Source organism: Gopherus flavomarginatus, chromosome 3, assembly GCF_025201925.1.
Source record: "Gopherus flavomarginatus isolate rGopFla2 chromosome 3, rGopFla2.mat.asm, whole genome shotgun sequence".
NCBI classification, from domain to species: domain Eukaryota; kingdom Metazoa; phylum Chordata; order Testudines; family Testudinidae; genus Gopherus; species Gopherus flavomarginatus.
In genome coordinates, this window is record NC_066619.1 from 154,136,990 (window position 1) to 154,162,390 (window position 25,401).

A 25,401-nucleotide genomic window follows, 5' to 3' on the forward strand; every position below is an offset into this window, starting at 1 on the left:
CCTTCCAATCAGCATGCCTTTCTCATTTCCGTGTCCTTCATGAACAAAGCCGTCTTGGAGGATCATGGATGATGAGGTGGTTGCCAGTGTAGCCTTAGCCTGGTCCACAACTATTGAGGGCCATGAAGATTGAGACCTTAAACTGAACCCATAACTTAGGTAACACAGTACCCGAGGGGAGCGCAGAGCATTGGTCAGGTGCACCCTTGGTGACTATCCTTGTTTCAGAATCAGATTGCCACAGCCTGTACCATTTTTTTTTTCCTAACATCAAAGATGACAGCTCTGTGTATACACAAGAGCAATTTATTTTATTTTTTAATGGTTTAGTATTTGCAAGCTGTGGCTGGACAAATAATTGTATATCATCAATGGCTCTTGTCCACTGTTTGGTATGTGCACACAAGTTACTTATAAATATACATTTTTATTTGGGGAGCACAGATAGCTTGCTCAGTGCTATGCACAACACAGAGGAAAACAGTTCCTGCCCTAAGAAGCTTACAATCTATGATCGTGATCCTGCAGAAACGTACGTATGTTTGACTTTATGCAGTGAGTAATCCCACTGAAGTCAATAGAGGAAAGAAGCATTGAGCTGTTCTAATGATAACAAGGCAAATACATTGAAGTCAATGGGTCTTTGCATGATTGGAGTCTAAGATAACACTTGACATTTGAAATTCCTCCCACACAGCACCTAGTGTCAATCAAAATACAGTTGACACCTTCTTGCATGAGTTAATTAAAATTAAATTGCTAAGAGGGTCTATATGGCTTAGGGAAGTAACATTGCCACACAGAGCGTGAATCCAATCAGGATAGTAGCAAGTAAAAGTGGATACCAACTGATGATTATTTGGTGGCCTATAGTCTGGTGATCCCAGTCCAGTTGCCAGGCAAACTTAGAATAAGGGATGCTCCTTAGTTTAAAGGACATTCCTCATTTGATGTCTAATGTCCCGCATCAAGTCGATATAGGACTTGTTTTGGCTCCATTTTCAGCAATAATCATACATACCTACATATACCCGTTATTCCTGCCATTTTTCAGATGGGTCTTTTCCATACAGAGAAAAAGCCTGGACTAGCTAATGCAGAAGTGGATTAACCTTAAACCACAGAAGGGCGCCCCTAGTGCCGAATAAGAGCATCCATAGAGGGAGCTAGTGCGGAACACCTATTGCTCTTTTAATTCATACCCTAGCAATTGTGGACTAACTTCCCCCTTGTAGACAAGCCCAGTTTCTTTGGAGGGGTGCATGCTCAAAGTTTTGGGGAGAAATCTTTACAGTTGTTTCAAGTTACAAGAGGCAGTTTGGGTGTGAAGATGACTCAGGGAAACGGTTTGTGCTTTTAACTGAGATTCCTGTAAGAACAAAAGGTATGGAAACAAAAGTGGATTTCCAGGTGATAAGGGATTGGGCTAAGGAATTTCCCTCAGTCAAGATTGGGCTAAGGAATTTCCCTCAGTCAAGAAGAGGTAATAAGCACATGCTTTTAACTAAGAGTAAATCCAGAGTACCAGGAAGTTAAAAATTCATATTAAAGCAATCTAGGACCGAATTTAGCCCTGGCTTAGAGCTCAGGCAGAAGAGGAGGCTGGGGAAATTTATAGATGTTGCCAGCTACATCTTTTTAGATAAAATTATGCTGCCATTTATTTTTTGTTTTATAGGAAGGAGTTGGGGAATGTGCTTTTTAGACAGACTTAGGTCACTGGTTTGAGTCACAAACCTATCACTAACGGGTATCCCCCTGCCCAACAATGAGAAAAAGGAATCTTAGAGAATCCACAGAGTAGAGGAGAGCTTGGAAGTCCTCAAGCAAGTACTACCACTATCAGCAAATAGGTAAAACTGAACCACTAAAAACTATGTTCGGATCTGCATAGTGAGATCCAGTCTATGAATTCTTTAATGTCACGTAAAGCAAAAAAGCCCCTGGTGAGGGTTTAACTAACACGGACTGTAACCGCCACGCTCTTGTAGCTGGTATTAGTGACGTGCTTGAATATCACCTTGAATGTGGAAACTGTATTTCTCTGTTATTCTATTACACCATGAATTAATAATAAACAGAAAGAGGAATACCAATTCACAGGGTAATTTATTATAAAAGGAATTCAGTTTCGCTCATTAAATGTGTCTATAGTTTTTCCCTTAAACAAGTAGAGGGTAAATATTCTCAACTATTAAACCGCAGTGTTGCCCGCTAATGAGATTTGCTGTTTTTCTTCGAGCCTCAGCTCCTGGAGCCATGTCATTAAGGGAGAGATTTAAAAATCTACTCATGGTTACAGAGAAAGTCTTGGAAATGTGAACCCTATAGGCTCATAAAGGTGGAAGAAAATAAAAATAACCTAAGATGTCTTATTTTTTAAAATCTCATTTTTAAAATCAATCCCATATTTTGAGGACAAACTCACGCTTAGCCTTGGAACAACTCTACCCTGAAGTCGCTATAGTAGTTTTAGAGGCAAATAGAGTGAATTCCTCAGAGGAACTGTGGAATGTAGAGCTCAGCATTTGCCTAATTCTGTAGTCAATGGTACTATTACCAGGGAGTTCACTGGGAGAAGAGATAGACCAACACTAAGCACTTTTGCAAAGCCCAACACGTAAGGTCTGACAGCAGTGGAATGTGGATCCCCATTCATGCACAGAACAGTGTCAACACAGGTAGCAGTGATGCAAACTACCCCACATTGCTCTAATGTGCCTGAACCCTGATTGGGAGCAATCACCTCTAGAAGCAAGAGAATAAGTCACTCTCCATTCTCATCCACTGCTCCACTTCTCAGGTGAGATGGCCAACAGAAGTGCTAGTTCATGGCAAATGTAACAGTGGTTCCTATGACATGGACATATTCACTCAGAGCTGGACTGAAAGTACCAATCGTTTTGCATAGGCTACTGAAGAGCCATTGAATGGCAACAGCTTTCAATCACAATCAAGCAGGGCTGTATGCTACAAGTGAAGGACTTTGTATCTTCCAAGCCACCTAGTTCAAGCTACTCCTGTCATTCCAGATAGCCTGGGACATGGGTTGGCTTGGAAGCCAAAAAGCTCATGCCTTCACTTTCACTAAGGGCCATTATTCAGGTTCTGAGGAAGAGAGCATTGGGGGTGGTGAGGGAGAGAATTATTGAAACAGCCTCCATGGAAGCTTACTTACCCACTACCTGAGGGAGAGAAGTGGCCTCCAAATCCAACAGGATGGATCCTTTCTCTATACACGTCCTCAGTTCAAACAAGCTGTGCAGGGACAACGTCGCGACGTGAGGCTTGCTCCATCTCTCTCCGCCCTGTTCCACTTTCTCTTCAAACTTTATCCACCTATGGAAGGGCAGAGCAGCAAGAATACGTTAAAGATGTTTCCTCCGGCATTTCTGAAAGAGGCAAAAACAGCCAGATTGTCACAGGGTGTTGCCAGGTTTAAACATACATGAGGTCATAGACACGTCACTCTAAATTAAGACAAAGAAAATGAAACAACAACTATACCAATGTCACCCACTCTCTCAACAGGCCAAAGGTTTGCAAGTTAGCCACCTAATCAATAGCGGGCCACCTAGATTAAAGTGACTTGATTTCCAGAGGTGCTGAATACCCAAAGTCCCCAAAGGACAATGGATTATGGAAATAAGATCACGTTCCATTTAGGTGCCCAAAACACCTAAGTTGAAAATGTTGGCCATGGTTTTTAAAGGTACCAGGTAAGCTGAGACAAGCAGAAAAGTAAAATGACTGAAATATATCGAGAGAGAGAGAAATTATGAAATGGATTTTCTTTCACAGATTTTTATTTTTCTCACACTTGGTCACACTTTGAACATAAGAGGGAAATAGCCAATTAAATAAATACATACATACATACATACATACATACATACATACATACATACATACTACCCAGCTCTTTTTATCCATAGACATCAAAACACTGTGCAAAGGAAGAAACTGAGGCACAAAGAGGTGAAGTGATGCGTCCAAGGTTACACAGCAGCTCTGTTGGCAGAATTGGGATTAACACCCAGGTCTCTTAATTCCTGGTCTGGAGTCTGTCCATTGAGTCAAGAAACACAGAACCTCCGGTTTACAGTCTCTCTGGCACATTATTGCTCACTATATAGTATGTGAAAGACAACCATGTACAGTCAATTTTAAAGTTATAAATAAAGACGACAGTTCTTTGCCAAAAAACTCACTAGCTCGCCTGAAACATCCAAAATCAAAATGCGGAGAAGGGGGGGAAAAAATCAGCTTTCATGAAGCCTTTCTTAATTGAAAAAAAAAAGTTATTCGTTTTCTGCATTCTGTATCTAGTTGTTTAATGATTCACTGGCATTTTCCTGGAAAAAAAACCTGCAAGCTCATCTCTCTAGTAGAAGATTAAAGCAAAGGTTAAACACCATTGCATGTAAAACATTATTTACACACCTAAAACCATGTCATCAGGTTAAAACATTAAAGTATCAGACCTAAATCTTCAAAAGCAAAGAAACTGAAATATCTTCAATTCTCACTATTGTGCCTAAAAGCAGCAAAGAGTCCTGTGGCACCTTATAGACAAACAGACGTATTGGAACATGAGCTTTTGTGGGGGAAGACCCACTTTGTCAGATACATGACTAACACGGCTACCCCTCTGATACTGTGCCTAAGTATAGCAGATCATACAGAAGGAGCGTGACCAGCAGGCCAATACTTAATGCAGCCAACAGCTAGGTGGATTCTTTCCTTCTCATATAACACAAGTAACAAAAGTTTTGCAAGTCAGATTCTGCCCTCAATAACCTCTGCCTAACCATTGATGTGGTCAATTGGTTTGCACAGGTGTGACTTATTGGAACTTAGTAAATAATTCCAAGGAAGCATAAGGAGGGAAAAAATTCAGCTTTATTCCTTAGTCATGTGAACTACTACAGTGCTAGCAAAAGAAAGGGAAACCCATAAAAACTAATTTCTTTCTCTACAAAAAGCAGATGTGACTGATATTCATGCATCCCTGTGTGTAAGGAGGACATATTTTTACATAAAATCGAGTTGCAGAGTATAAACATGATTAATTTAAGCCATTCCTGGATATTATTTTAACAGATTTTGAAAATAAACATTGAAACTTTTAAAAAGCTTCTTTTTACCCAAAGAAAATGTTGTGACTTTTGTCTGAAAGTACTAAAGGAGGACTGTTCAGTTTACAGAGGCTGGGATTCCCCAATTTACTGAATTTTACCCTGCATGAACATAAAGCCTGCAAATTAAAGAGACTTTGACATTTTTGTTGAAGGCGTATAATTCACAATAAAGCACTTTCCCATGTTTGATTTGGATTTGGTTTTTATTTGTTTTTCTCCATATAACCTGCAATATTTAGCTTCGATAATGTAAGCTTTAACTTATTTTTATAAGTGTTTGAACTGTTAACTGCTATATTTAGTGCACTCTTAAAGCTCTGCTGAATAGATTTTCCTGCAAATTCTGTTTCACAAACCAAACATTCTCTTAGGTGGAGACTTCCTGCAGTTCAAGCCAAGTCACACAGAAATCAATGGGAGCTTGTGCCTACGTGCCTTTGAAAATCCCAGTAAAAGCCTATCTGCATCTGTAGGTACCTAAATATCTATAAACACCTGGTTCCCAGTCACTTCATTCTTAAATTCCCTTTGAATTCTTGAATGTCTACCACCTAATCTGGAAATTTATTTAGTTTAGCAATCTGTTCCAATTTCTCCTCTTTTGACACTTCAATCTCTGACAATGCCTTTTCTTTGATACCTGAAAAAAGAGTAGGTTCAGGATAGGATGTTGTGTGTGATACCCAGGGCTGGTGCAACCATTTAGGCAACCTAGGCGGTTGCCTAGGGCGCTGGCATTTGGGGGTCGCCATTTTCTTCGGCAGCAACCATGGCAGCTGGATTTTTGGCGACCCCGGTCACTGCTGGCATTTAGGTTGAGGGAGCTGGGCCAGGGGAGTGCGGGGAGGGCCGCCTGCAGCAAGTAAAGGAGAGGGGCACGCAGGGGAACTGCCCGCTCCAGCTCACCCCTGCCCCGCCTTCTCTCTGAACACGCCATGGCCACTTCACTTCTGCCGCCTTCCAGGCTTGCAGTGCCTAAGCTGATTGGCACCACAAGCCTAGGAGGCGGGAGAAGTGAAACGGCCATGGTGTGCTCGGGGAGGAGGTGAGGCAGGGATGAGCTGGGGAAGGGGGTGCCTCAGGGCAGAGAGTAGGGAGCTGCCACAAGGGGGGGCGCCTCAGGGCGGAGGGTGCGGAGCTGCCATGGGGGGGTGCCTCAGGGTGGGTGAGGGGGGTGTGAGGGGGCGCAAGGTGGAAGTTTCGCCTAGGGAGCGAAACATCCTTGCACCGGCCCTGGTGATACCTGAGTGGTGAAGACTCATGGAAAGAAATCATTTAGCTTCTCTGCATATCCTTATTATTTCCTTTACTGCCTGGTAATCCAGCAGACCTACCAAATCTCTCAGGCTTCTGATGCATTTAAAGAATTTCTTGTTAGTTGTTATACTTTTGGTTATTTTCCCTTCACATACCACAGAGCTCTTAATTTCCACTTGTTCACCTAGCTTTGTTTGCTGATGGCATGAAAGGATGAACAGAGATTAGCAGAAAAATTAAAACCTCAGCTAATCCAAATTTTAGTCAAATTTAGCTCTGATTCAGGGGCAGGAGTGACTCTAAAAATAATTTAACTGTAGCCCCTAAATTGGAGGTTAGTGTTCAATAGCCCAGAGGAACAGGTAAGTTGCCTGGGTCAATTAAGTGCTTAGTCAGTGCTCAGTACTTGGAGCTACTATGAGAATAGCTAAAAATCACCAGGTTAAAGCCCCATCAGAGTAAAAAAAATAAAAAAAATAAAATACTGCAATTGAATGAGATTCAGTCCTAGTATAACTTTTGCAATCTCAGAATTGCTGCTAATATTATAATCTTTCAGTTGCATTCCCATAAGTAATGTCCTAGACAGGACCCGCTCTTCTTGGAACACCCCTGAAAAGCTTACTAGGCCTCTTGCATGCTGGAGCAGAATGCTGGTAGTTCATTTAACACTGAGCAGATACCAAGACAGCATAAAAATATCAGCTGTACTGAATATATATGTACCTTGATATCAAGTCTCAAAAAATGAGATGACCCTCTTTTTATTAAAAATAACCAAGGTCCTGATCCTCCAAGGCCCAGCTAGAATTTATTTTAGGTGTCAGAATCATTTTTGATACATAACTTTGGAGGTCAAATGCAGGAAGTTGCATCTGTAGTTGGTTGAGCAATGAGAACGTTCTCGGGCAAGTGAAGAACTTTCAAGCAGATCAAAGGGGAGGAGATGTGTGTAAGTGCTACAGTACACCCTTGCTATAATGAATCCAAATAATATAATAATTCAAACCCTGTTCAGTATAACTTGGGGTATGTTATAGTGGGGGGGGGAGGGAAACATCCCCCAGCCACAGGACCAGGGGAGCACTCTGCCTAGCAGTGGCCCCAGCATCAGAAGACCTGTCACCTCCCTACCCCACAGCCTTGGGACTAGAGGAGATCTCAGCCTCCCACACAGCAGGCAGGGCTAGAGGTGGGATCCAGAGACCACATTTGCTATAGTCCAAGGTTCACTATTGCGAAGGGTGTTATAGTGAGGGTCTACCATACATGTACCCGTCAATATTTACTGCGGCGTGAATTCAGCATTGTGGAGTTTCCTGGGTATTTGAAGAGAGAATGTCTATAAAAGCAGCATAACAACAAATTGATTCAGGGCAAGAGATTGCTAGCTTGATTATTTGAAATGTTTTTCATCACCTCAGTCCAGTTTTACTCCTGACCTCTACACACCTGGCTTCACTGCGTTGGCTGTACTGCACTGAACTCCCATCCAATACCCAGTTTTGATCACTTTGACTAATTCAAATAAAAAAAATTAATTTAAAACCTCAGTTTATGCTTCCTGGGCCTCAACAACGTTCCAGATTTAGAAACTGCAGCATCCGAAGTCTCCTCAAAGTGCCCAGGGACACTGCACACTTCGGATTTCAGAATTACACTGCCAGTCCCAGTTCAAACAGCCATGTACTGGTAGATTAGAAAAATCTGATGCAGATGCATTTAAATGCTCCCAAAACCATTTCCTTATACTCTAACACTGGTTTGAGAGCCTGCTATGGGCCAGTTCAATGCTCACCATATTTTAACATTGCTAACAACTGCACTGGTCAATAGGCCAAGCAAGGGATGAAATTATTTTTAGTGTCTCCACAAAATGTGGTTGAAGAGGCCTATTTTTTTTTCCAATGATCCTTGTTATATACAATTCTTGGACAGTCTATCACAAGACTAGGAATAGGGTTGCCAACTTTCTAATCACACAAAACCTAACACCTTTGCCCCACCGCTTCTCAGAGGCCCCACTCAGGCCCCACCTCTTTTCCAAGGCTCTGCCCCCCGCTTGCTCCATCCCCCCTGCTCACTCTTCTCCGTTCTCACTCACTTTCAAGGAGCAGAGGGTTAGGGTGCAGGAAGGGGTGACGGCTCCAGCTTGGGGTAGGAGTGGGATGTTGAGTTCAGGAGGGGGCTCCATCTGGGGTTGGGGAAGTGGGGTTTGGAATGCAGCAGGGGGCTCAGGACTGGGCCAGGAGGTTGGGGTGACCATGGGGGGCGTTCCTGGCAGCTCTTCCCACGGCTTTGAAGAAGAGGTTGCCAGGTCCCTGTGGTCTCTAGGCACATGGGCAGCCAGGTGGCTCTGCGCGGTGAGCGCTGCCTTTGAGCCTGCAGGCACCACCTCCTGCAGATCCCATTGGTCATAGTTCCCAGCCAATAGGAGCTGCGGAGCCAGTACTCGGGGCAAGGGCAATGCGCAGCGCTTCCCTGGCCACCCCAGCACGTAGGAGCCGCAGGGACCTGGCGGCCACTTCCGGGAGCCATGCATAGCTAGGGCTGGCAGGGAGCCTGCCTTAGCCCTGGGCCCCCATTGCGCCAATCAGACTTTTAACAGCCCAGTTGGTGGTGCCGTCCGGAGCCGCCAGGGTCTCTTTTCCACCAGGCATTCCGGTCAAAAACCGGACACCTGGCAACTCTAGCTAGGAACATACTGAAGGAAAGTAACACGCTACTTGACATTGCTCACCAGAAGCGCAAGGAACACTGCAAAAAGAATTCCAAAACCATTTCAGGTCTTTTTTGGTGCGATCACAGGACCAGAGTTTTGGTATCATAGCCTCATTACTGGTACACTGGACGAGCTCCTGGACGTACTGCAGTGGATCCAAAAATTCATGTAGTAACCACAGGTCACTGCTAAGGTTTCAGACCTTTTCATTTTGCTGCCAATTTACGTGTCCTTTAACTACTGGTGAACTGCAAAGAAGTTCGCCTGGAAGCACAACAGCTTCGACATTGACACCAACCAAGTTAATTACAATTAGTATCAACCCAATGAACAAAAACTGCTAATGACCGAAACCTTCAGCTGTTATCTTTCAACAGCCATGACTTTTGCTGTTTCTGCACAGCTCTGGTGAATTCACATGGTCCCACGTGAACCTTGGCTACACTAGGATGCTCAAATATACAGTCCTATCTAGCAGGTCCAGCAAAGTGGAAGGACACTGAATAAAAATAAAGCATGCAGCATTTAAAGAAAAACTATTCAGTTTGCTTTAACAAGGCACAGTATAATGAAAAGGAAGAGCCCATCCTCCAAAGTTATATCTACCTGAAGGCTTCTTTGAAATTACGTGACAGCTGTGGGCAAGTATCCCTCAAGATACTTTGGTGATCCCTCATGAAAAACCTAGCTGAGACTCCTTTTCCTTTGGCTCTGAAAGAGGGTCCTTACAATTAAATACTGTCTTTTACCCAGTAAGCCAAATCAAATTCACACCAACAGCTCCTCCTCAGGTGTATGCTGCCTACCTCTTTATAATTACAATTAAAATAGAAGAGCAGCCTAAAAGATGTGCAGTATTTGTGGAGTTAAGAGAAACCTCGTGGCCTATTTTTACACTGAAGGAAGAAGGCACATTCTGTTTCATGTAAGGAAATATAAAAGTTTAGATACAAGACATGAAAATGGATAAATTGTTAATTTTTATCATTAGATCTTCTAAAAGGGAAAAGTGGTATAGTCAGTGGAAGGAATAATCAGCTTTAGAAAGCAGAGAGGTGATGCACGCAACAAATACTGAACTAATGATAAGGAAAAAAGAGTAATAGAGGGAGAAAAGAAAGACCAATAAGCAAGAATTTAAAAAGGAAAGGTGAAGAGTCTTTAAATAGCCTCTACAGGAGACTGAAAAGTAGAAATGGGGAAGATAAGAGGACAAGTAGAGTGGCTCATTAAAAATCACAGGTAAAAGGCGATTAAGGTAACCAAATAAGAGGGACTAACCCGAACATGGCCAGAGACCTTTAAGATTGGCAGGTGGAGAGAGAGCTTAGCAGAGCTACAATAAAGGAAAATGAAAAGCTAATATTCAAAAGGTGTAGGGGGAGAGGAAAAAGCCCTGGAAAATATTTACTCTGAATTCTTCTCTCTAGTGGAATACTCAAGTCTAATACTTCATGCAGCTTCCCATAGAGCACAAAGATGAAATTTCAAGACCAGTTATTGTCACTGTACAGAAAAATTCCAATCTAGCAAGCCTGAGGTGCTAAATAGAAGCAATTATGAACAGCTAAACTGCCAGCTAAATTAGTTGCAGATATCATTATTAACGATTTTCTATCATTCCAAACTAATTTATCTGAATGCATTGTTCACAAAATGGTCTAAAATCAATTTTCATGGACTATCAGACAAAGCGTGCAGTTCTGAATTAATTCCAGAGTATAATAGAGAATAAAACAGAGAATAAAAATTAGAAAAAAATCAAAATGGTCCATCTATTCTAGCAAATACCCTGAGGGAATAACTGGCTACACACAAAAAAAAAAATACTTGGGTGTTTTTTACTCATTTAAAATGAATGTAATTATTAGCTAGTCAGGACAAAGACAAAGACTGAAGTTTTTGAACTTGTATCTGAAATTGGACTCCTAGATTCATGTTTAGGCACCAAAACAAAAGTAGCTTTAAGGAGGCCTTAAAAGCTTAACTTCAGGCACCCAATTTTGGCCAGCACGAGTTACCTGTTTGCAGAGCCCGAGGTACACATTTGGCTCTGGATAAAGTATAAATTCAAACAAATCCAGTACTCTAGAACTTCTGTTTTTAGAGAAGATTTAAATAAAGGCTGGAATGAACCACTAAGGTCTCCCTTTTGGAAGAGCCTCATTGAATTTGAGAGGACAACGTCTGAACCATCCCCTAAACAGGGACGTTATTCTCTACGACTTTCCCATAAAGGTTCCCAAGCAGTTGCACCTCCCTCTCAGAGTAAAGGAAAAATGCCTCACCTTGCCGTCTCCTTCCACTCCATCTCTTGTCCATCAACAGCCAGAAGCTCGTCCAGTTCGGTGAAGAGCTGAGGGGGTGCAGGGCTGTCATCTTCTTCACCCAAAATGAAGCGAATTCGCTCAGCAGCGGGGGAGACTGCAGAGGTGAAAATACTGCGGTTAACAGCCTGAATGATGATCTGGGATGTTCGGCTTCTCTCCTTCCCCTTCTCCCCAAAGCTATTTAGCTTTTTCTCCGTGTTGCCTTTTTCACTTGACATTTTAAGAGTCTCTCTCTCTGTCTATAGTTCCCTCTCTTCCCTCTCCTCCCACTTACTTCTTAAAACTTCAAGCTGGGAGTAAAGTTCAGGAAGACTTGCCTCTTCCTACAGTCCCTAACTGTGTAACAACAATCCACAGACCCTTGTAAAAAGAGAAGTATCAAGCTCAAAACCAATACGTTCTATGGTGCATGCCCAGGACCTTTAGTACTCTGATCAGCTGAGGTCCTCCAGCCCTTTTTTTATATGACATAAAACCAGTTTAAGCCAAACTGTTTTGGGGTATACAGCAGAGGAAAAGCAGCAGCATCCCACTGCCAGCTTTCCCCTCCCTTTGGAGAAAGCTGGCTTTCTAATTGGTTTGCAAGCCAATCTGTAACCCTCCAAGACTCATTACTAGTGAAAAGAATATTTAACAAAAAAGTTTGCCTCGTCTTTACATGAAGACTGTGCCCGAACGTATTTAGTCAGGCATCAACGCACTTGAAAAAAACAACCCCGAGGTAAAATATTGTCCATTCAAGGAAAAGAAAACTCATTTAGCCATATGGTCCCATGCTGAAGCAGATAACTGAAAGTTCTGTGGGGCTCCTTTTGACCTGTTAGCTAAAGAAAAATTAACTGAAATTCTCACCAGTTCAAGGGGGAAAAGAGAGTGGCTATCTTATCCTCATAATAAAGGACTTACAGCTTCACTCTAGGTATTTTACAGGTCTAACTCTACCCTCAACAACAAAACCTCATGCTTCAACTGACTTTAAACGTAACCTGCAGCAGACTTAAAACAGTGGTTTGTGCTCTTGTTTGCTTCTTTCTTGTGTATAAAGAAGAGGTAAAGGACAGTTGTTGGGTTTGGCTCTGATTTTTAAGAGGAAGAAAGGGCTTTCTCCCCCCATCTTTTTTTTTTTTTTTTAAAACCTCAGTTATCAGAAATGTCAAGCCTGGTCCTTTCCCTACAGTTTTATTAGGGGATTGCTTGAGATTGAAGAAGTTTTTGTAAGTTCTCACGCTTTAAAATGACAAAATGGAACGCTGAGATCTAAAGAAAGATATCCTTTTAACTGAATGTTTATTGGGCCTCGAAGTTAAATAGAAGTTTACAAAGTAGGTGTTCTAATCAGTCTAACTAAAAATTCCTCCCCTCTCCCATATAAGAATGATTAAAAAATACAGGAGGCCATGATTATGAAAAAAATAACATGCCAGCTACATACAAAATAGACCAAGGACAGATAGATACTTAGATATTTGGTTCTCTCTTATTCTATACTCAAAGTATGTTCACCTGGAAAAACACCAACAAGTGTCCAATTAACATTTGATAGACACACCTGGTCTGTTAAATACAGGTCTATTTGGCTTTCACTCAACTTAACATCACTAGAAACAACACATTATAGGTTTTCTAATGATGCGCCCTCTGTAATATGTAACATCTTGTTAAAGAGAAAGACATGATGTCTATTTTCCTGTATAAAGTCTCTTTTACTAAAAGCTACTGTTGTAATGATGGTTTTATTTTTGATATTTACATGACAAGGATTTGTAAACTTGTTAAAACATCCTAAATAAACAAACAGAAAAACAAACAAAATCCTTCCCTGTGAATAGCTCAGCTTTCCTCCTCTTGCAATAGAAATATTTAACCAGTTCTCCAGTCACTGTAAGAATTTCCCATGGTGGATGAGATCTGAACTTCTAATGTAAAGAAACAAGCAAGAACAATTTCCCCTGACCTAAAGAGAGACCTTTCATGGTTTCTATACATTATGAAGCAAAAGTGGGCCTAAATGCGCTTATTTTTCATTTGCATCTATACCTTTAACTAAGGTGGCCAAGTTTTTAAAATAAAAACCCTCAGATATTTCCCTTGTGCCATTATTTACACTATACAAAACATAAAAGTCCACTTTTGTTTTTAAATTAGCACCCTCAACACTTCTGCCAACTCCCAGTACTATTGCAACCTAGGAATATTTCTCAGAATGGAGAATTTTTTCCAATAACTCAGTACCGGATTCTCATTCACGGTAAGATAACTTTACAGCTCTTTGGTAATGTAAAGGGGCATTATCATACATAGAAATCACATCCTTGGTCTCGGACTGATTTTTTGCATGAAACACTGAACAAGTGTTGCTAACACTTACTTTGAGTAAAATTTGCAGAAGTGCCTAAGGGCTCGTCTACACTTAAAACACTACAGTGGCACGGCTTCAGTGAAGATGCTACCTACACCGATGGGAGGGGTTCTTCCAGCAGCAGAGGTACTTCACCGCCCTGAGAGGTGGTAGCTAGGTTGACATGGGAATTCTACCAACCTAGCTCTGTCTGCACTGGGGGGGTTAGATTGGTTTAACTGCATTTCTCAGGGGTGTTGATTTTTCACACCCCTGAGCAGCATAGTTATACCAACCCAGTGTGAACCAGGCCTATATGACTTGGAAGCCTGAGTCCCGTTTTCAAAAATTAGTCAGCACTTAGGAGTCAAGTCAATAGGACTTAGGCCTCTGAAAGTGCAGCTTGGCCACTTTTGAAAAATGTTACCTACTGAGCAAAACACCACCAATCATGGGATCTACATTCATTTGACTTCTTTTTTTCATACCAAACACTGATCATCGCAATGAGCACCTGTTCCACTCTAGTTTTCCTAGTAAACACAGTGCAAATTCTATTTGCTATAGCAATGTTGAGGAGTTATTTTAAAAAAAATGTTTTGAATGATAATGATACCCCAGAAGCAGTTGCCCCAGTAAAACTGAGACATATGGTCTCTTTACCTTTACCATCATCTAACCCCTTCCCTGTTGTCCAGGGTTTGACAGCACATCAGTCCTGATCTTGAGGAAACAGCTTCTAATAGTCTAGTTCACATTTCACTGCATTTATCTTTCATAGCAACTGGACAGCTAACTGTACAGTTACTCACTGTGCCTGCAACTCAAGCAGTTGGAAGTCTAAGAGCTACAGAATGTGGCTGCAATCATTTGCTGACTATCAGGACCCAGACAACAGTTTCAAAAAAATCAAATCAGACCATGGTATATAAACTTGCGTGTTTCAAAATCCATGTAACACTAAGGAAAAACAGAGTGAGGCAGGGATGGTGTTTTGAACTTTGACTCTGAAATTTCATTGCACTTGTTGAATCTTTGTTTAATTTCCTCTGGGTTTTGGGGAAAGCAGGGAGAGGGGGAAAGCAGGGGTGTTGGGATGAACATGTATTGTTTTAGGGGAAGATTTTCAAAGACACAGGTGCACTTCCCCCTGACTTTCAATAGGAATGTCTTTGTGTCTTTGAATAACTTCTGTTTTAAAAAAGGCCCTAAAACCAAGTTTGATATAAGTTATGAGAAGGGGGATTCGAAGAAAAATCCCAGAGATCTGCTATGGGATACATCATCATTCTGGTTCCAATATCAAGCCAATGGCCTTAGCATTCATCCGAAGTTTGTACAACTTTCTCTTAATACCCTCTCATTTCATACTCTAGAACAACTCTGGAGAAGCCATTCTCTGAAGATGTCTTAACAACACTACATACTCCATTAGGTGGACTGCAGTTTGGTTTAGGGCTTGTTTGTTTTTTAGGATTCCCCTATTTTTCCTGATGAGCATGAAGGCAACAGGCTCTAGAGCAAATCAAAAGCAACCCTGGGTAACTCTAGAGAACAATACAAGGCATTGCCTTCCTCCCTCTCTGGCTGAATGTGACAGCTATAAATGTTTGACAACAACACATTTTTACATTATGGACCAAATTTTGGGCCACTGTCAATGGATGTAGCTCCAAATTTGGCCCTGTAAACACATAATTTATCTTCTCTCTGCTTTATCCTCCTCAGAATATCAGGGTTGGAAGGGACCTCCAACCCCCTGCTCAAAGCAGGACCAAATCCCAGTCAGATTTTTTCCCCAGTGCCCTAAGTTGCCCTCTCAGGGACTGAACTCTCAACCCTAGGTTTAGCAGGCCAATGTTCAAACCACTGAGCTATCCCTCCCCCTCTTTCCTGGTTTTGAGATGTTGCTTCTGTTTCAGTTGATCTCTGCAGGAACATGAGGTGCAGTCCCCCCCAGTACTGAGCTCTGGACTTCTAGCACACACACCTCATGAAGGCCAAATCCTCTAACCACAGTCCCGCTGCTCAGCAACAGTTCCAGTGATTCTATTTTCTGACTCATTTCCACTGTAACCATCCTCCAGGTATGTCACCTAGAGGCCCATTCTATAACCAATCCATGTAACTGTTCACTACAATGTTACTATACTTGAATGAATTCTCACCTTCCCTCAAATATCATGTGAGCCAGATCAGTTGGTTCATCACCTGTATGAATATATGTGGAAACATACTGATGTACCCTTGCAGTTGAAAAATGAAAGTCATTTCATTGTGTTTACCCCTAAAGGATATGTAGGAGGGCAGCTGCCCCACTCCTGGAGAACAGGGGTAAAAGCAGCCACAACTGTGGCCAGCTCAATTAGGGCCCAGCTGGCCCTGATAAGAAGGCTGGGAGCCAGGAGCTAGAAGAGTCTCACTCTAGCCCTGAAGTGGGAAGGGCCTAGGTGCCGGGGAGCAAGGTACCTGAAGCAGAGATGGGTTGGGGAAAAGGGCAGGGGAGCTCCCACCTGGAAAAACCCCAGGCTGCAGGCCTTAGTGAAGGTCTACAGCGGTACTGGGGCTGCAGAGATACAGCTGGGGAACAGGCAAAGGCAGCAGGTCCTACCCTCTTGCCAGTGATGAGTGGCCATTACAGACTGCAGCCTGCCCCAGTGAAAGGGAGCCAGATGATAACTGGCAGTAACCACTGAGGCAAGGTGGGCTTAAAGTGGTGGAGGTTCTCCTGGGAGGGGAAACCCAGAGTAAGGGAGTATTGCTGGGGGCAGAACTGTTTAAATTCCACTGAAACCAAATGGGACTTAATCTCACACAAAAGTGTTCTGCTGAATCAGGGCCCTGAGAAGGAGGAAAAACGCTGACCTTGAAAAAAATATACTGGTACTGGCAAACTATAAAAGCCAAAATACCATTACCACAGCTGCTTTTAAATAGTGATAGAATAGAACTCTTCTTAATATTTAGCGTTCTGCTGCACTGTAGATGAAAAACGACCTTATAGCCAAAATGTTAATTGCAAAATGGAAGTGAGTATTTATGAGTGGAGGAGGGAAGGGATGATTTTGTGGCTACGGCAGTGGACTGGGTCTTTGAGGGTCTGCGCTCAATTTCTAGTTCTGCCACAGAATTCCCGTCTCCTGGGGCGTTACTTAGTCTATCTGTCAGTTCCCCCACCTGTTAGAGATAATAATGTGTCTGTCTGTATAGACTGGAAGCTAATTAAGGCAGGGATGCTACTATTTGTGTGCACAATGCCTGGCACAATGAAATATTATTGTATTTATTTTGTGATGTTGTAGTACCTAGGAACCCTAATCATGGACTGCGTGAGACACTGCACAAACAAAAACCAAAACAGAAAATGATGGTCCCTTTCTCTTTCTCATACCCACATCCAGGAGTGGCGCCAGGGTTTTTGGCACCCTAGGCAGGGTTCCTTCCGTGCTCCCGGTCGTTGGCGGCAATTCGGCGGCGGGGGGTTCTTCTGTGCTTCCAGTCTTCGGGGCACTTCAGCAGCAGGTCCCGGAGCGAGTGAAGGACCACCGCAGAATTGCCGACGACGACCCAGAGCACGGAAGGACCCCCGTCGCCGAATTGCCACCGAGGGCCACAAAATGCCACCCTCCCAAATCCTGGCGCCCTAGGCAACCGCCCAGGTCGCCTAAATGGAAGCGCCAGTCCTGCCCACACCCAATATCCAGCTGCAATGGGTTGGGATGTAGGTTTCAGTGATCTAGCTTTTCTCCTTTAGATAACTTGTTCCAATTCAGCTCAGGAAACTGCAACTAAAAATAGTTGCCATTTCACAGCCTCTCAGAGGCTTCATGGCTCTGTCGTGGTCTAAGTGAAGTAACCTGGACAGTCACCACCATTGATGCCAGTCTCTGGAATGAGTACAGAGACTGAGCTACCCATTCCCACTCCAGATCAAGACTGAAGTACATTGGCAAGGTAGCATGGGGAAGTTTGTGCTTCTAAATGTACCTGTAATGTAGCTGTTGTGGGGACTTCAATCATTGGTACTACCAATCTGCATTGATTTCACTTCTTACATTTTTTAAAGGTCTTTAAAAAATTAAAATGTCAAAAGCTTTAAAACAGACCAAGTTAAAATGATTTGCCAGTTATTCAAAAATCAATATTGTAACAAAGCTATTTATTAGAGCTTAGGCATGCTAAACGTTTTAAAAAGTGAACCAGCAATTCCCCTAAAGTTCTGAACTATCTTCTGTATAGCTGATTAAGATTTCTCTCTTTTAAATCATTTAGAAGAGAGGAAATTTGGAAACTGTATTGCCTTTATGTCTTATTCAACTGCTTTATAACTCCACATTCAGATGTGAAATTTTCACTACCAAAGCATCCACCAGGATTGTTTTATAGCAGGGATTACAAGGTTCTCATCGCTAAATCCAGCCTCAAAAATACTATAGCTAAACATTACACTAGACCCCTTAAGTCTCTTGCTCTTTTTTCTTTTGTCTTTGCTCATTTCAAATTAGCTGCATTTAGCACGGATGATAAGGTCCACAATCCAATTAAGGAATTTGCTGGGTCACAGGTCTCCTATGGCTTGCTTTACCACATGCTCTTTACTGCAGTTTTGTGGGTTAATGGGCCATTTATGGGTTGTTTATGTGCTCTCTTAAGCAAGGAGAACATATTTTCATCTTAATACCCTGAGCAAACAGCATGTGCTAAGTAAACAGGGACTGCCCAATATCAGGCCGAGGACCAGAGTGCAATTAACCTCCGTGATGAACTCTGAAGGCCTCCTACTGTCTGACCTTTTTGAATGCCACTCTCATCTGTGCTTTTCAATCCTCTCTCTTTGTCCACCCAATTTAGAAGCTGCTGAAACCAGCACCATTAACCAGAGGAACTGCCACTGGTTTTCAGAAGTCCTGGGGACAGGGCAGGGAGGGGGGGAGAAGGTGGGGAGTGTTCTTGCTGTCTCATCCCTGAAACGACCCGACAATCGACAGACGTAAGCATTAATCCATAATCTGATGGATTTTTTCCCCTCAACATGCAAGGAATTAAAGTATTAATTGCAGATGGTTAAAATGTTGCAATGCAACATTTTTAAAATATATATGTCACTCGTGTCGCTTTTTTTTTTTTTTTTTTTTTTTTAAATCTTCCTTCCCGCTGCCCCCATCAACTGGAGGTTGCCCATGTAATGGCTTATAAAATAAATCACTTGCTAAAGAGAGCGAACACATCAGCAGTTTCTCCAAGTTCAGCTCAGGCCAATTAGGAGTACAATTTATACCCTCAGGTTCCCAAAGGCAAAATCAATTTCCATCAGCACACAGAAATCTCAAGGAGCTCAGATATACAGAGAGACACATTCTAGCACCACTACTTCATATTAACTGTAGCTAAATTTACAGCTTCAACATTAAGATACCCATTTCTGCAATTGTCTACTGTCATTAGGAGCCTCCATCACTGTTCTTGCCTGGTAAAGAAGAAAGCTCATTTGTCTGTAGCTGTCCTCACTACTCACACAAATACACAGAGGCACCAAGAGAGCTCAAATTATCCTGAAATTACCTGCTACTTTAGGGCCAGATTATGGATGACTTCCTCACACTGAGGAGCTGTTACTCACAACAGTCCCCATTAATTCAGCAGTAATTTAAGGCATTCACAAATTGGCACTTGGGGTTTTAAAGCTTCTTCTCTGTACAGCTGGGGAGATCATTTGTACTGAAGTGTGACTCTGGTCTGACAAGTGAGTATGTAGGTAAAAGGAGCCACCTCAGATTTTTCTCCCAGATGGTGGGAGAACCTGACCACACCCACTGGGTGGCTCTGACACAGGACCTAGTTCCTTACTTCTTACCAGGGGCTCCACCCCGACAGGCCTTCTTAAGTCTCACCCTGGGAGTTTGCTGTACTCAGTAGGGTTGGGGGCAAAGATCTACTGGATGGGAGTTCCCCCTATGACTCCAGGAGGTGCTCCAAGAGTCTCCTGCTTAGGGCAATTGCATCACTTTGCTTTGCTCCCCTCCCCAGATGACCACAGTTTCCTCCCTATCATACATGACTGACAAGGCCAGAAGGGCAAGGCTTGCCCTGTCCCATGGGCCTCTCTGGCACCTGCCTTGTCAGTGCGGGGCTTACACTCTCCTACCACAAAGCAAAAATGGCAACTTCTTCAATCAACCAATCTGATTATTCCTATGTGTATTCAGTTGCATATCTGCTGACTTCAGTGATAAAAGTACCTCACTACTTTGTACACCCGTGAGCCCTAGAGAGTCCACACTGCTGTGGCTCATACAGTATCGACAGAAAATGTTAGCTACATTCTAACTGCAGAGTCAAGTTCTGTCTTCATTTTCACCACTGCAACCCCACTCTATAGAAAGGGTGACATCATTTCACCGGCAGAATCTATATGACTGACAAGGACATGCAAGACAAAAAGAATCTGGCTGGGCTCTGAGAGTTCAGGGTGGTGTTTGCAGAATGGAGCAGGTCACAGTTCAAGTTTTTCTGATTTGTGCTATAACAGTATAATCACTGGAGAATGGGGTGGGGGGAGGGAAATCATTGACATGTTTTTTAAAGGGTTTTGTTCCAGGAGCAGTGAATTTAATAAATCACTGACAACTTTTGCTTAGAAACTAGCATAGCATTATGTTCATGATCTTTTCTGACATGTTCTGTTCAGCTCCTTGTCAAAGGAAAAGAAAGAACAAAAGACATTGACTCTGAATTACTGACCTCACTCCTAAGTCACAACAGTTTTATCCGCTACTAGAAACAATTTAACAACTTCCTCCACAAAAGATTTAGGCCTATGATATTGTCACTGTCTCTCCCATTAGAGCCTGAGGTAGGATATTTCCACTACACCCAACCACTGAGGGCCAGGGGAATTGCATTCCTGCAGAAAAGGCCACCTGATATAAAGTACTAATCAATGGTTCCAAAAATGACAAAGTTCCCCAGTGAACCCCTCCCCATGACAATAATATACATGCACCACACATAGCTGTACTTGTAAAATGTGTGTTTCCAAGGCATTCCTGTTAAAATAGCACATATCTGTACTCTGGTCATTCCATGTAGAATTTGGTTGCGATTCAATACATTATTTGGTTCCGAGTTCCCATGGAGGATAACTCTTACAGTGATAGACAGGGAACTGATGCTACAGCTACGGATACCATTAATGAGCACAGTAAACAGGGCATTTTTCATGAAAGTTATCCATTATTTTCACTCTAACATTAACATTTTTTCACATTGCCAACACATACAATTAGCGCACACACTTCCTGAATAGGCGTTTCATCAGTTTCCTCCAGTGACACCTCATTTCCAGCTAGCTGATGTGGTCTATCCAGTGCCTTTACAATGTGCAATCTTATTCCTCCATAATTAGAATGGGAAAGTATACTACTGCTTCTCACATGGCCTGAGTTTATGGCTAGAAAGGACAGGGGAAGGAGGAGGATACTGGAGTAAAGACTCTGGACTTCTACAGAGCCCTTTCAGTCTCTCCTTAGCCGGCTAACGTACTGGGATCAGCACAGCCTAGGCCGCCTCCTCACCAGCACTCCCACCACACAAATAGTTCTACTCTACAACAGCTCCAGCTGTGAAAACTACGCCCTTTCCTTGGTGCTGCTACTAGTGTGACGGCAAGGAGGAGTAGACACAATCATCACGCTCTTAGGGATTCAGAAGCACAGCAAGACAACTTCTCCTGGAGACCATCCACTCCACTGGCCACCTCAGGTTTGGGCAGGACTAGGATAGGAAGATGTAGTAAGAGAAGAAGGGCTCCTTGGTGGAATGCAAACCACAAACATCTATTCTCTCTCTCATTAATCCGAGCAGATTCCTTTTACAATTAGATATGGCTCTAGGAAATAGTAACCCTAAACATCTTCACTACAGATCTACTTAATAGAGATCCTAGTCAATGAAGTTAGAAATTTGCATATCGTGTTCAGGAAGCAGATAATAAAAATACCAACAGAACATGCCATGTGCATAGGCAGCTGCATACAACTTCAAAAGGGATGCATTATTAATAGCCTCCCGCATGCACATGATTATCAAGCTGCACCAGAGTGAATATTTAATGCATTATGGGCTTGATCTTGTGCCCGCTGAAGTCAATGGCAAAACTCCTACTGATTTCAATGGTGCAGGATGAGGCATTTCATCACCTCATGTGGATACGAGTGTGTGTCTGTTGTACTTAGAGGCTAATCTGCAATTACCAGTCTCCAAATTGCTATTAAACTGGGAAATTTCCCTACTCTCCCCCCATTTTTTTTCCAGACTCGTCAAGTTTCAACTTACGCACTGTGAAAGACAGCGATGCCTTTAATATGCCTCTGACATTTCTGTTTTTGGAGTTCAAGTCCAGCAGCCAACACACACTTTGTTTTACAGACTGTATGTATTATTACACAGTAGAGATTACAAACCCTCGCATGACATAAATCCACTTGACCTACAATGGGCATGTACACTGGACCTCATTGAAGCTATTAGACATTTTTAGGCTAAATTTGGAGGCTGAAAGCGATATCAAGCTGCAACATTAGCAAATTTTGGAGCCCAATTTAAGGGTCTATTAGCCAGTTTCTAATCCACTTTAATAATGAACCAAAAACCCCAATATTTAAGTATTTCCCTTTCTAAAATGAATTTTTATTACCTCTTCCCATTATTACACCAGTATTAAATACTGTTTGGAGTCATACTCCTCACAGGGCTTTAATACTGCCACTGTCTCAAATGAAATAACTTTTTAGAAAGATGGCTGCCCGAACAAAGCTCAAAAATACCTCAGAAGTAATTCACTCCCCTCCCCTTAAATAAACAAAAGGCATTTCAGTTTATTTAGAGACAAGCTGGGTTTTTTGTTTATTTTTAAACCCTTTAGGGCCAGATTCCAATACCATCACTCACATCAATTAGCACCATGTTCCACAAAGTCTCATTAATTTCAGAATCTGACCTTAGACTGATGGATAAAATGGGTACAAGTTTTCCTTTAACATGCTGAAACCCGTCTCACTTTAACACATTTCTAAGAAAGGTATCACTGTGGTACCTATGCCCTGTAGCACATCAGATCTTTCCTCTTACAGGCTACAACTTCAGTTGCTAAATGATTTATTATTTTTTAAGGCTACAAGTTAGGAATTGTTCACCTGCTTCTGGTTTCTCATCTTTTTGAGACAAGAATGAGAGCACAGTGACACTCAAAGATAGGACTAAAATAACTTCAGGCTTTTCCTCTGAATATTAAGTTTTATCCTCTGATAACGTGAAATGGTTCTTTCCCCTTCTCCCACACACATCCTCTAACTCCAGTTCCAACCCTCTGGCTGCAATAGGCAATTTTATGCCTATTAAACTCTTCAGAGAATCCCTCTATAAACTCAGGCTCATCAGTGTTTATTTATCCTGTTCAATCAGTTTCCACATAGGCCCTGATCACTTCAGCACTTCGGAAGTCTTTGTTAGCTACTGATTAACCAATTGCAGCCACATGGAAAATTTTCAGTTTTGGGCTGGTCTACACTAGGGGAGGGGATCGATCTAAGATACGCAACTTCAGCTACATGAATAACGTAGCTGAAGTCGAAGTATCTTAGATCGAGTTACCTACCGTCCTCACGGCACGGGATCGACGTCCGCGGCTCCCCCTGTCGACTCTGCTACCCCTGTTCGCGTTGGTGGAGTTCCAGAGTCGACAGGAGCGCGTTCGGGGATCGATATATCGCGTCTAGATGAGATGCGATATATCCATCCCCGAGAAATCGATTGCTACCCGCCGATACGGCCGGTAGCGAAGACGTACCCTTTGTTTCTACATCTTTAATATTTGCTGAGTCTTAGCTCCACGGTGTTTTAAGCCACATCTCCTGCTGAAACAGACACTCTACATCACCACATGCATTTCCAGGAGTGCTAAATGTCTATCACACCTCTCCCTTGCCTCTCCTCTCCTCTCCCTCATTTTAATTGTTTAAATGTTGCCAAAACCTCATCAGCATCAGGCATGTTGTGGGAGGGGAGTGTTAATTAGTTACAATGGTTCCAAGAGCCTTACTTGTGTGTGACAGCATCACACTTTGCGATCTGCGAAGATGCCTGTAGGTTTTGAAATTCTGAGCTGATGGAATTTAAAGCACAGCAAAGAGATGCCATCTTCATATAGTATCTCACTAGCCGGAACTCTGAGGAAGCTCAACAATCCAAATTCATTACCGAGAGATGCCCAGTAAGCATCGAAGGCTATCACACAGTGTGAGTGGAGAATTTTTACTTGGTTTCATTTTGCACTTACTTTGCACAGGTACAAATGATACACAAGGTGCCCGATGTCAGAGACTCAGGCTAGATTCCAGCAGAGAGAAACATGGAAGAACAACAGAAGAACCACCCAAGAAAAGCTATACAGAGGTAAATCACATTTCAAGTCTAAGCATATGGGCAACAAACCATTCTTCAACATACTTATTGTGACGTTCTCTTTGCATTCATTATGGAAATTATCTAAAGCAGTAATAGTCAACACTGGCCATGGCTCTGAATAGTTTTGCATGTGGCTCTTTTGCGTGGCTGGAATAAAGGACAGAATTGTGACATTTTAGGAGTTACCACGGGAAAAAAAAAAAACCCAGAGACATACAGAAATGTGTAGCAGTTACATCAACAGCATCTTCCTTCGTTACAATTTGTATGTGCATTTTGTAGTTTAAAATAGATTTAGTCCAGGGTTTTCAAAAGAGCCTAAGGGGGTTAGGCACCCAAATCACATTGAATGTCAATAGGAGAATCAGGCACCTAACTTTTAGTGCCCTTAGAAAAATCTTAGCCTCCATTCTTTCGTAGCCCTCTGCAGCCTCAATCAGCGACAAACTGCCCCCTTTGGATGCTGAAGGTTAAGTACCAATTCTGAAAAAGTCACACCGCCAAATCCTCAAACTCTGCTTTGGACAAATCTCTCAATCCAAAAATCAAGGAGAATTTTGCTACAGTAAGGGCTGCGAGATCTGTCCCACAATGGTGGCTGCAGTCCCCAGATTAATTTAACGTGTTAGCGTATTTGTCCACATAATTTCCTTGCCGTAACTATGTGATGAAGATGCTTATATAGATCTGCACCTGCTAGCATAGGATTGCATTCATTCATTCCTTATTTAAAATCTCTATAGATGCACATGCTGGCTACTTCCAGTACTAAGTTGTTTGCCAGAGACTGTCTGGCTACTGTAATGGAACTTTCACTTTGTTGTTATCGGTACAACGACCCTGAAGTTGCTGGCAGCTAAATCTTATTGAGGGAATTTTTCCTTCTCTCTGTCAAAACAATTTTAAAAACCGTTCTTGCCTCGGTAGTTCACTAAACAGCAGTGCCTGCTGAGACACTGACACTATTAAGTGCTTTGCTTCCTCCTTTGATGGTTTCAAAAATTAATAACCGTAACTTTTGTTTTTAAGCAGCTCAGCACGACCAGCAGCGCCCCACCTCCAGCTGGCTTTAAAGAAAGAAACTCAGGATTTAACTTTTCTCAAAAGCGTGGTGACATTTCTGCATCTTCAGCTCTTCACTGGTTTCCC

The 25,401-nt window shown here is 42.4% G+C and overlaps 1 protein-coding gene across 1 annotated transcript in view; it reads right to left on the reverse strand.

Moving 5' to 3' along the window:
• Positions 1-25,401, reverse strand: part of SLC4A4 (solute carrier family 4 member 4) — a 262,517-nt gene that overhangs the window by 146,795 nt on the left and 90,321 nt on the right. Inside the window, exons 3-4 of the mRNA XM_050945480.1 lie at positions 11,409-11,544; positions 3,186-3,339 (exon numbers count right to left, since the gene is read on the reverse strand). Coding sequence (XP_050801437.1) covers positions 3,186-3,339; positions 11,409-11,544 — 290 coding nt within the window. The remainder of the gene's footprint in view (positions 1-3,185; positions 3,340-11,408; positions 11,545-25,401) is intronic.